The sequence below is a fragment of the Cynocephalus volans genome, chromosome 3 (assembly GCF_027409185.1).
Source record: "Cynocephalus volans isolate mCynVol1 chromosome 3, mCynVol1.pri, whole genome shotgun sequence".
Taxonomy (NCBI): domain Eukaryota; kingdom Metazoa; phylum Chordata; class Mammalia; order Dermoptera; family Cynocephalidae; genus Cynocephalus; species Cynocephalus volans.
The window spans coordinates 37,687,014-37,700,126 of record NC_084462.1 but is presented as its reverse complement, the minus strand read 5'-3'; the positions used below and the strand labels follow the sequence as shown (position 1 = coordinate 37,700,126).

At 37.0% G+C, this 13,113-nt stretch overlaps 1 protein-coding gene across 1 annotated transcript in view; it reads left to right on the top strand.

Moving 5' to 3' along the window:
* The first annotated feature begins 343 nt into the window (after positions 1–343).
* LOC134372524 (thyroid receptor-interacting protein 11-like) overlaps positions 344–13,113 on the top strand; it is a 52,780-nt gene continuing 40,010 nt past the window's right edge. Inside the window, 3 exon segments of the mRNA XM_063089996.1 lie at positions 344–552; positions 4,153–4,211; positions 10,981–11,091. Coding sequence (XP_062946066.1) covers positions 414–552; positions 4,153–4,211; positions 10,981–11,091 — 309 coding nt within the window. The 5' untranslated portion in view covers positions 344–413.

The following is a 13,113-nucleotide window of genomic DNA, read 5'->3' as shown; positions in this document are numbered from 1 at the left end:
CCGCGGCGCCTCTCTCTGCTCCACAGCCGCTGTCAGAGCGGGTGTCGTGGCGGCCGGCGTCGAGGTGGCAGGAATTGCCCATGGAACTGGGGAAACTCACCAAAGCGGAGGAAGCAGTGACCCAGTCCGGACGGTGGGAAGTCGTCGGAATGAGTCGAAGCCCCGCGTGGGTGATGGCCAGGCCTCTGCATTTCCAGGCAGAACCCGGCCCTTGGTGGGAGCCCGGCGCGAAGCCGGCGTTGCCAGGGAAGCGGGCGTTTCCAGGGAACCCCGCTGTTGTGCCATCGAATTCCGAGTGTTTGGATGTGGACTAGTCCCGTGAAGGCAGAAGTTCGGGGACATTTGGCGGGGTTGTCCGACGACGCTGGACGCTTTCCTCGGAGCTGAATGGGTCGTTCTCTAAACCCGCAGCGATGTCGTCCTGGCTTGGGGGCCTCAGCGCCGGCGTGGGCCAGTCTCTGGGTCGAGTTGGGGGTAGCCTGGCTTCCCTCACTGGCCAGATTTCAAATTTGACAAAGAAGATGCTGATGGAGGGCGCGGAGGAAGTGGAAGGTAAGAGCTGGAGCGAGGGGAGGGAGGGCTTTCCTGGGACCCTGGGAACGTCCGTCAGCAGACGCGGACAGGTCGCAGACGAGTCCCACCCCGTCCTTTTTATTAACACTCCTCCTTTTAAAAGACTCTTCCCGGTTGATTTTCTGTGATGAATGACCATGGGGGGTCTGAGGGAGGAGTCTGGTTCTCGTCCTTTTGAATACTCTGGATATCTCAGAGTGAATCTGCTCCGAGGTGGAGTAGAGTTTATTTTTCTTTGGTTCATTCACACCCACCACTTATTTTGCCCTCATTTTGGGGGCGAATCTGAATTTTGACCATCTTCATTTTGTGATAGTTATAAGAATTGTATATGATAAGTAGTCACTTTTTAAATTTTCTTCTATTTTTGTAACAATAGAAATAACTGATAATTAAAACATTTGGTAACTCTTGCCCTATCTGTCTTGCATATATTATTTGTTAGGGAGACATAGCTGTTTTTCCATTCAGTTATATTTTTACTTACTGTGATGACACATTGTACAGTTCCAGCTGAAAATGTTTTTTGCGTGAAATTGCCTATTTCTCCCATATTTCAACAGTAGAACAGGGAAGATAGCCCATTCTTTGGGAATCCTTAGCAACCTTCACTCGTTTTTGAAGTCCTCGTCTTACTTTGCTAATGAGTAGTGACCTAGAGTTACGTGGCAATCAGTGGTTAAGTTAATTATTATTTTGATTTCTTGGTATTTCTTTAAGCAAGATATTTCTTGGATCAAAAGAGTTTTTAAAATTTCAATCTAGGTCTGCCTCCAGGGTGATAATGGGCTGGTCTTTTGGATGAGAGCAGTTCTTTTGAGAGTTTTATTTCTTATAAATTAATTAGAATTCTGGTTGTTGTTTTTTTAATCCTGATTTAACTGAGCCTTCATATTTATTTGTTGAAATGGAGAAAGATAGTTTGATAGAAAGGTAGTGTTTATATTTAGAATTTCTGTGGGGTCTATTTAGAAGGAAGGAATACAAAGGAGCTGCCAAAATCCTTCTTACAGCTTGGGGTTCCCCTTGGGGGGGTGCATGACATGGGACAGGTTTGGGGATGGGAATGAAAGGGCTTCTTACTGTGTCCCAGGAAGGATCTTGGGACCTTGAGGGCAGTCAGAAGCAGAGAAGGGCCAGATAACAATGGGAAATGACTAGTCTTTCCTTATATCCTAGATAGGGGGAAACAGTTGACTATTTTGACCCGAACCAGAAAACATGCATCTGCAACCTGGATGTCTTGCAGGTTTAAGGTGGGATTAATTTTGTTCTTCACACCAAATGTGCTCCTGTATTCTCAGTCTTAGTGATTTCCGTATCTCCTACCCAATTTTCTAAACTAGGAATATTTATGTCTTTGTCTCTTTCTTTTTCATCTCCTATGTCCAGTTCATCCTATGCCAGATTGTCCTTTCCTTTATTACTCCTACTTCTTTAGTTCAGTCCCCATAATCTCTCCCAGGGACTTTTTCTCTTTCATGTCCTGTCACCCATTTCTCCCTACTCCAGTTCATTTTCTGTTGTATTCCCAGTTAATTTTCTAAAAATAAATGTGCTTAAAAATTTCTTGATCATGTTACTTTCAGGATAAAACCCAAGCCTCTTAGTTTTGGGAGGCCAAGGACCTATCTCATCTATTTTCTGCCTACCTTTTCTAGTTCCCATACCAATGGCCATGCATCTGCATGTTTGCATACACATGCATGCTTGTACCCAGACTTCTACCACAAGGAACTTTGTCAGGTGTCTACACAACTCTGAATCTCTACGTGGAAAGCCCTTCCTTCTCTACTTCCTCCTTCACCTGCCTGTGCCTGGAAAGCAATTTTCCTGTATGACCCTGCTCACATTTCGGGTACTTAGTGAAACCTTTCTGACTCCCACTTAGGTTGAGTCGATTGCCAGTGATGTATTTTAACAGAACTTTGTGGATCTCTCCCTGATAGCACTTACCATATTGAGTTATAGTTTATCTCTTTCCTGATGTCCAGGGTGGGGACTGTATTTTTTTGGTTCTTATAGTAACAGTGTGTTGCATCTTCCTTGGTACATAGTAGGTGCTCAATAAAAATTTTGCGAGTGCGTGAATCTTCAAAGTTGCTTAATGCTTTTATTCTTTTCCATTTGTATTACTGTAGGGATTGCCTACCACCTAGTTTATTGATTTTGTAAATTATTTTAAAAGAGTCAGATCTTTTATTAATTCAGCATATGTTTATTGAGTGTTTACCCTGTGCCAGTTATGAACAAGAAAACAGTCCCAAAATAGCACTGTTGGTACAACTTGAAAATCATCCATATTTCCAAATACCAGAAGGTTGCTATTCTACCAAACACTCTACTGGTTTATTCAAGGTTAGGAGCTTGGACTTTTAAATCAGATAGGCGTGGGTTGAAATTCCACTTCCATGCATTGCAAGTTGTGGGATCTTTGTCAAATTATTAAATACTTCTAAAAAACACAGTTTCTTTATCTGTTACATAGGGATAGTGGTACCTATCTTGAGGTTGAGAAGATTAAATGAAATCATTAAAGTAAATGAATGTAAAATGTCTAGAACTGTACCTAGCAAATAGTAAGCATTAATAAATGGTAGATGTTATGTTTTTCCTCACTGAGGAAATCGGAATTTTTTTGTCCACATAATATCTCCCCTTTACTTAAAAAAGACCAGGATTTTGGGGGGGGCTAGGGAGTGGGAGGCCACTTAAATAATCTAAATCCCTCTTTGAAACAATTGCTGCTTTTAAAAATTACCTTTCTAAACAGATTAGGTTATACTTCATCTTCTTCAGGGTAGGGTAGCAATTAGACAGCCAGAGTTTCAAACAAGATGTATAAACAACCAGAGAAGCAACCCTACCTGTGATTTTCAAAACAAGGGTGTGTTTGTCAGTATAATTTATTGCATGCTGCTTGTATTTTCTTTTGACTTAAATTATAGTTCAGAGAAGTTATTTTTATAATATTAAAGTGCTGTGAGTAATGAAAAAACACTAATACCTAGAAAAAAATAACTGTGGATGATAATTTTCTGACAGTATCAATGGTGCTATTTTGGCACTACTGGGCTTTGACTCCACTTTTAAATGCAAATGTATAAAACCAGACTGAGCTCATTATTATTTTTAGTAAGTTATATCTATGTTACTTTAAATAAGTGTTCTTTTTGTGTATTTTCATTTTTTGTTTACATGTCATTAATTATTTGATAGTATTAGAAGCAGAAGTTAGAAATAAGGCCTTAAGTCCCAGTTGAATAAGTTTCATCTAAAGTTACAGGGTAAGTCAACAGAGAAAGAGTGTCAGTTTTCAAAACTTAATGAGCACTTCAAGGGAGTAAAGGTAGACATCCTAAGGTAAAGGACACAGGCAAAATAATGACTTATATGATAATGAACAACATTAATGGCAATGGAAAGTCGTGATGAAAATCAAGTGGTATACGTCTGAATTTGCTCTCATATCTGCCTACTATTCTGTTTAAACCCAGTGAAATGTATTTTCTTTAAAATGCTTGTTTATACTTCATGTGTTGATCAGATATTCAGTATATGCTATTTCTTTTGTAACAGAATTACCTAATTCTAGGAGAACAGAAATTGAAGCCATTCCTGCAGTCTTAAAATCAGAGGTAAGGATAATTAAAGACCGATTAAACTCAGATTTTTCTTTCCTTTTCTTTTTTTCTTTTTTTTTCTTTCTTTCTTTTTTTTTTTTTTTTGTGGTTGGCCAGTAAGGGGATCCGAACCCTTGACCTTGGTGCTATCAACACCTTGCTCTAAACAACTGAGCTAACTGGCCAGCCCAGATTTTTCTTTTTGGAAGCTGTGAGAGTTATTCAAACTTTATTTCAGTCCTCTCATTTTAAATGCGCTCCCTTCCACTTTTTATCTCTTCTTCTTTATCTCTGTTTTTGTGAGCTTTTATCAGCCTCCTTTAGATGAAGAATGTATTTACATGTTACTGCAGTTTGCTATTCTTTAATATTCCCATCTCTATTTCTATATGCTGGAAGTAGGAAAACTGCCAAATGTAGAAAAGACTGTTACAAAAATCTATCATTATCAAGGATTTACTGTGTTCTAAGAGTGTGTTAAATTGCAGTAGTACGTTTATTTAAGTATAATATGAAGACTGTAATTCTGTTTAATTTACAGCTTTTTAATTCCCAAACATTAAAATAACAATAATATTTGGATACAAAGTAGTTAAGAATATAGGTATAGCAAATTAATTTTACCATTTTATTCCTTATTGGTCAAGTGTCTAGTCGTGACCAATTCTGGACATTGTACTTAATAGGGATGAGAAAAGCTTGGAAAAGAGTTCAAAGGAAAGCCATAAAGAAAATGAAAGGATTTAAAAGTAGTTTCTAGGGCTGGCCCCCTGGCTCACTCGGGTGAGTGCGGTGCTGGGAGCACCAAGGCCGTGGGTTCAGATCCTAAATAGCGATGGCCGGTGCGCTCACTGGCTGAGCGTGGTGCAGACAGCATCGTGCAGAGGGTTGTGATCCCCTTACTGGTAAAAAAAAAAGTAGGTTCTATTGTAAAGGATTAAAGAAACTCAACTATTAACCTTGAGATAAGAACAGTGAGAACACGTAATAATTGCGTTTCAGCAAAAGATAGTCTTAGAGGACTGTGGTAAGCATGTTTTCCTCTTAACTAAGCCCATAAAAAGAGAACATTGAATTTAGATATAAGAAAATATTTACTGACTAGCATTGTTGAACTCTGGTCTAGATTATCCAGGTGGGATTGTGGAATTTGAAAGTAGAGGGACCGCTCAAGAAGAACTACTGTGGTATTCTGCTTCAGTACAAGATGGCAGTTTGGTGGCACTTAGAGATCTTAGCTAATACATTAGTAATTACCTAATAAGTAAAGTAGGTGTGTTCCAGTGATGAACAGTTTCTTTGTACGGCCAAGATAGGAAATCGTTCCCACAGTTCCTAAAGAAACCCTGAGAAAGCACTCATTGGCACAGATCCACCCAGAAAAATTAAAGGGCAGAGGTGTGTGTGGTAGCATTAGTTTGGGTTAATTCACCAGTGTACATTTTGAGAAAAAAATAAATAAGCTTAACCTGCTCAATGAATGTCTGCTCCGTATTGAGCTTGAGAAGGGAGATAGAAGTCTTCTGTCCTTCTGTTGATCTCAGTTCTTTTAATGCCTCTCATAGTGTTATCATTGGACTATAGTAAGTATGATTCAAGTGTTTAGAAATATAAAACACCTCCAAATGCAAGCTAACTTTCTCATTTGGTGTTTATTCAAAGTATCATAAACTACTCAAATACTAGAGGAAAAGAGACGATTGGACTTCCCAAGGGTTTATTTTCTAAGATAATTTGGACTGTACATAATTCTCACCGTATGTGCTCACTTCATACCCTAACCCCGTATGTGACTGTGCAGTATATCTGTTCAAGACTTACTGCTGTAAGAGGATAAGGTGTAGATATGGCTGAATATTTTATTTAGTAAGTTTTCATATAGACAGAGGGCAGTGTTTTTTCAGAGGTTTTCCAAAGGAAGTTAGATTTGTTTATAGATGTTAATATGTGTAGCTGACTGAATTAGTTAGGATTCTTTAGTTCCAAGTAATATAACCAGCGTAAGCTAACTTAACCTTCTGTATACGAAGGAAAAGAGTCATTACATTTACTGTCTTGGTCCAATAGACTATTATAATCTTTTTATATTAAGTCATTTTCCAAAAGCTTACAGAAGTATGAATAAAGTAACGGTGAAAAACTTTATTAGAAATTTTAATAATAATTTAAATATAGCAAATCCAAATTTTTTTTCATATTTTTCTGGTTTTGAAACATATACACACAAAACAGGCAGTGTTCTTTGAATTCAGTTAACTGCTTATTAACTCTTTTTTTGTGTTTTTTAAAATTAAATTTTTTATTGAAACATATTGATGGCACATGTTAACTCTTAAGCATAAATGAGAATGTTTCTGTGTATCTTGTAAATACTGGTTCCAGATTTTAATTATTCTCCTAGTAGATTTTAGGTTATCATTACTTCTAATTCTTTTTTTTTGACCAGTAAGGGAATCGCAACCCTCGGCACGGTGTGGTCTGCACCACGCTCAGTCAGTGAGCACGTCGGCCATCCCTATATTGGATCTGAACCCGCGGCCTCAACGCTACCAGCGCCACACTCTCCCGAGTGAGCCACGGGGCTGCCCCCTTTTTAAAATTTTTTTTTGATCATTACTTCTAAGTCTTGACTTGTGTCATTAAAACTGACAGTTTTGAAAACTTTAATGGCTCATGTTTTTTATAAAGTTTAATCATAATTGATTATACAAATTTTGGGGATTCTGTGTTGATCAAATCAATATTACTATTATGTGTATTGTTAGAAATTGTAATTATTCTTTATGCCCCTTGTCCAATCCTGCCCCATCCCCCTTCATCTCCCCCTCCTCCCTCACCCTAGATTTCTTCTCTCCCTCTGAAAGAATAATGGTTACTCAGTTGATTTGCTGCTTAGATGCTCTGTCCAATGCTGACAGGTGTGTTCAGGTCCCCTAATATTATCATAGAGCAGATGCTTCTTCTGTCGCTCTGGAATGGGCATTGTGGAGACAGACATCCTCTTCTTTTTTTGGTCTCTGCTGGTGACTCTCCTTGTGTCAATGCACTCCAGTGGCTGTTGGACCATCTGTGTGGTGGTTATGGCATCTAGCCACTTTTGCAGCAACCGTGGTAGCTGTGGTGGGCCACCCACATGGAGGTGATGTTTTTGGCATGCTCCTTGGCACTGGCAGTGTGCCTGGTTGTGGACAGGGGTCTGATCTCTGTCTCCATGCCCCAGGTCCCCTGATGGCCCCAAGACGCTGGTGGTGTTCCCGGGCCAGAACTAATTTTTTGTCCTTTGCTTACTTCTAAAACAGGCGAACTTCCTGTGGAAACCAGTACTTGAGCTGTGTTGTTGCACTAAATTGCTGCTTTGCTGCTGTTTCCCTAGGGAAGGCTTTTTGTGTAGCTCAGAGTTTAATGGTTGACCATATAGGTACTTCTGGCTCTCCAGAGACCCAGTGCACCTGGATTGTGTAGAAACTCTGATCTGGGCCTGAATCTTGTCATCAAACTGCACCCATGCAATTCTGCATTCCTGACCATTCTCCTCTGAGTGGTCCTGTGCTGACTGGGGGTCTGATTGGCTGTCCTTGCTGTGTCCCAGTTTTCTCCTGGTGGGCCCATTCCCCCCACTCACACTTCATGTGCGATGGGTCCTGCACGTGTCCCATGCGATGACTTACTGGCCTCTTAACAGCTCCCCTTTTTCAGCTGTTCTGGCTCCTTGCTCCTGTGTGGGTTTATGGGAACCCTATTAGCGGTCTTGCTGTCCTGGGGGCCACCAAGGCCCTCTTCTCCTCTGCCACCTCCAAGCAACTCCATATGAAGGGCACAGCTGTGGCTTCTACTGGCTCCTGCTCCATGTGCTCAGCAGTTCCAGCCTTTAAGGCTGCCGCGGCTGGAAATCCTCCAAGCAATTTTTTCTTTCTGTCATTGTGGCTTCTCCCCCTTCATGAACTCCGTAGGTCTCTCCTCCTCTTCTCTTGAGCTCCAGTGGCCCCAGCTTGGCTGTTGTTGCATTTTCATAGTTGTAGATTGGTTGATTTGTGGGAGAGAGTCCTCATGATTTTGTTGATCAGAAAATGGCTGTCATCTTTGCTCCATAATTACAAAGTATTTTTATTCTTATATTTATAAATAACAATTAGAATGATCAATCCACTGAATTATTTTCATTTCTGTATCATCTGTTTCCTCCTAGTTATCTTTGTATACACACCGGCCTTCAGCATTTGTCCATGAATGAACTGAATCAAGTAAATGTTGGAGTACAAATGTTATACTTAATGAAAGAATACTGTCACATATTCATTTAGCAAAATGGGATGGTTCAGGTTCTTGTCATAAAGTATTGCAGAATAAAATACTTTCATATTGTATGGCTAATGTGAAAATCATATTTCCTTTTTGTTCTTAGAAATATATTGTTCATTCATCAGTTCTTGAGTTTGAGAAAATTTCATTTTGATATTGCCATCTAAAGACTTGTTTGAGATTTTGCCTCTATAGTCAGTTTCACCATTAGACTCTAGGGTGCTGCTTTCTGTCTCTTTGCATTCATCTTCAGATCTGTCTAGTGATTGTGAAATGTTTTCCTCTGTCAGTTTATTTTTCTTTGTCAAAAAACAAAAAATTCTGAATTTTCAACTGTGTTCAATGAAAGCCAAAAAAAAAAAAAAAAAAAACCTCCAAAGATATCTCCAAACTGCTGTTTATTTTTATAAAGATGATGTCATACTTAGGGCAATGCGAACAGAAAACTGGTTATTTCACTATTACATGATTCTTCTAGGTGATTCCGTAAGTCTTCCATTTTCTTATTATTTTAGTCTTTTTCAGCATAGTTGGGAATAGTTGATAAATAATGATAAAATAAATCCTAGGATAATAAAGTAGCAAAATGTTTTAGGATACAGAAAAAACAAGATCATTACAATCCCATGGATTATTCTTAGATTTATGAAAGGATCCAATGTACCATTATGGTAATTGCAAGGTGGAATGAATTTTATTCTATTTTAAAAAGTAGGTAAATTTTTTGTTTGTTGGAAGAACTTTAAGAAAGAGTAATAGTCATTAATATCAATTCTTACAATTAGGACTGCTTTAAAAAGAAATTAAAGTTGGTACTAGTGGACCATGATAGTTTACCAAGCATTAAGCAGGATAAATATTTTAAGAATATAAGTGTCTCTGACTCCAAGAGCAGAAATGTAGGCACACTTTAGGAAGGGGTTGCAACTGGAAATGGAGGCCATCAGGAGTCTTTTTTTCTCATTTATATTCTTCTCTGCTCTTCGTCCTGTGTATTTATTCTTTTTTTCTTTCAGCCCAGCCTCCTCTGCTATGTATTCCATGTGATAGAAAATATGACCCCAGACAACTCTTAATATATTACAGGTTCAGCCAGATAAGGAGAATCTGTCCTTTATGTGTTTTCTCAACCTTTCTGATTCTCATATGGTTAGGGAGATGAGGGCAGACAACCAAGTAGGTATTGAACAAATTCAAAGTTCTAGTTATTAGTCACAGTTAAATAACCTCAGGGTTTTTATGTGTTAAAAAGCCTAAAGTGGACTTTTATAACCAGGTTTTGACTTCAGTATATTGTGTTATTCATTTATGTATGTTTTTCATATTAACAGCTCTCAGAAAATCATGCAAATGCAGCCAATAGAATAGAAGGTAATTAGTTGTGTGACCATTGGTTCTGTTTCTTACTACTACTTCTTCAAGACAACTGAGGTCTGTGTTAGATTTCTGGGGCTAGAGTCCCAAACTAAGGTTTGTGGATGTTGTAATTATTCCTTTGATTTACTCCATTCGTTTTCTCTGAGAATTCATGAAATATTCCTAGACCATAGTTTTCATGGCTGCTGACATCAGAAGTTTCTAGAATTTAAGAAAAAAACAGACATCCCAAAAGTGAAAAATTCATCATCTTCTGGCAGCTTTCTTGCCCACCATCAGTCTCCTTTTTCTCAGTCATCATTTTTAAACTATGTAGATATATAAGTAGAATGCTTAGTAAATTATCTGTAATAACTTTTAAATTCTTTTTTGCAGAGAGTTTTAATGTCTATTTCTCTTGTCCCATTATATTGTTATTATGTTCATATTATGTTCATGACAAGGGGAGATAGTAGGTTAAGATAATATTTATGTACAGAAAATTTGAGTAATTTTTTTCATGTTTTCCAACATCTTAAAACAAAAGACTATGTATAATGTCTAGAGTCACTGAATTATATTTAGACTATTTTGTATACTTTTAACAGTAGTTTTTCAAACAATACCAGTGGTGATTTTCAAATTGGATTTTTCAGAGGTGCCTCAGGGAGTCTGGGGAACAAGGCAAGTAAGTCATGTGAGGCTTTAGCCTCCTCCCTGTAGTTCAGCCAGAAATCTTTTTTACAAATATGTCTTTAAAAAGTTCTGCTGCTTGGGGAGAAAACAGAAGCTCAAACAGGTAATCTATTCATTCATTTACTAGACATGTATTATATGCTAGACATTGGGTATAGAAAGATGGGAGAAACATCAATCAGCGGCTTTTCTTAGCAGAAAACCAAACTGAGCAAAATGTTAATTTTCCCCCTTTGGTTTAGAATTAGGCTTATTCTGTATAAACATGCTCATACATTTGTGTAATTTGAAAGTATATTTTAAAGGCCATAATTCTGTCTGAGACCTTTTATATTTTTGCATCATTTTTTATATGAAGCAATATTTTTTTCATAATGCCATGCACATAACTTTCAGTCTTTTTGTTGAAAATACTTTTTTCTTTGCTTTCTAGAATGAAAGACTGAAAAAACTTTGTAGTGATCTCGAAGTGAAGTATGAAGCCTCAGAGCTTCAAATAAAGCAGCAATCTACAAATTACCGAAATCAACTACAACAGAAACAGGCAAAGATTTTTACAGTTACTTCGTATTCATTTTACTGTAATGTTATTTAGGAAGGTTTTTAAGAGTTATAATATAAATCAAGCTACCTTGATCCATAAAAATATTGAAAGGGTGTTGAATTTAATAATTCCTGACTCATTTTGATAACACTAATTTAACAAGAACTTTCTAAGCTTTTCTACTAAGTTTATATTATATAAACTGACCTTTGTGGACTTTAATTTCTACTTTCCAAATGAAGAAAAGTTTTTATGTAAAATGTCTTCAGGCATCTGTTGCTTGTAATTTCTGATTTCATGAAAATTTAATTTGTCATATTTTCTTAAGTTGTTTTAAATCAGTGTGGTTATTCCTAATGACTTTTTAAAATGCTTTTGATTACAAGTGTTATTATTTGTTGTATTGACATGTACTTGATTTTCCATGGAAAAAGAATATGAAATATAATTATACTGTTTTATAAATGTTTTTGTTTTCTTTTAGTTTGATTGAAATGGTTGTTTTGAAATTGGCTTATCTTTTCTTTGCACTGCTGGTAATAGATATTGTCTGATATAACCACTGTGATCCTGAATCCTTAAAATGTAGACTGTTTCCCCATGTGTCATGCTGTTATTGAATTCTCTTTAGTGTTTAGTACGTAAGTGGAGTCCAATAAATACTTAAACTTGTACTGAATTTAACCATTTTATTAGCCAGATCATTTGGGTGTTTTTCAGTTTGTTGATTTAAATGCTCATGTCTACCATAGCTTCATATTTAGGTGTTTTAAATTTAGATATATTGATTTCTAGTACCTTCAGTGACATGCTAAGGTTAAAAATAAAAGTATACCACATTAAAGATACATATAAAATTTTAAATAGAGCTTAATTTTTTAATCTACTGGGAATGTGATAATTTCATAATACAATAAAGATAAATTACTTCAAAAATAAAATTTTTGAAGTTACAAGTTCAAATTTAAATTACAAGTCCACTTACTGCCAAATTGCTTTAAAACTCTTTAAACCTTACTCATTGATTTTTGTACTTAAGGACTGGTAGCAGACATTCATGGCATCAGTCAATGGACCACTCTTTGAGTAGCACTGACTTATAGAGATTACGATAGAATAATAGTTCCTACCCAGGGCTTTACAGCTGAACCATTAGTGACACTTAAAAATGCACATGCTTATGCCCCCCAGGAGATGCAGATTTAGTGTACTGGGAAGGGGCCCTGGTACTGGTAATTTTCAAAAGCTCCATAGATGATTCTGATGCTTACCCCAAAGTTGAAAACACTGCTGTGGGAAATTTTGGCTTTTTATTTTCTACTTAACTATTGATATTAGAGAGCACATTAAGCATTCAAGTTTGCAAATGTGTCTTTGTGATTAGAGCTTGCACTGTGTAACTCTACAACTTGGTATAAATGTCTGTTGTATAAGGACAACCTTTTGTGTTATAGCTACATCTAAAAAAAATTGTGTATTTCAGTACTTTTTACTAGGATGAAAGCTAATGTGTGACTGTATAAAACTGCTCTTTTCTGAATCTATTTGCTGCCCTCATTGTGATGTTCATATTCCCCCAAAATGCAATTTACTTCATATCATTTTGGGTAAGATGAATGAAATTTGTGTACTATAAGTCTCCCTTAGGGAAGGGTCTCTAATATGAAAAACCTTTTTGTTATGACATATGACATAAATGTGTTTGGTTTTTGTTTGTCTAATTGCTTAACTTTACTCATGTAGAAATACTGTTACTTGTTGGCTGTTTTTTCAGTATCACATTTTCCTTAGTTGTGGCTGAGTGTCTTTTGGACTAGTTTGAGTTCTTCATAAAAGGCTTCTGACTGTTCTCTCTAGATTACTCACTTGTGTTTTTAGTAATCTTTCATTCTGAATAGATGTGGCATTATGGTAGATTCTGTGTTCATAATTTCTTTGAGGCTGTGACTTGGTATCCAATACATAAACTGACACAGGTTTCATTTTCTTATCATTTTAAGGTTTGATAATCACAAACAGAAC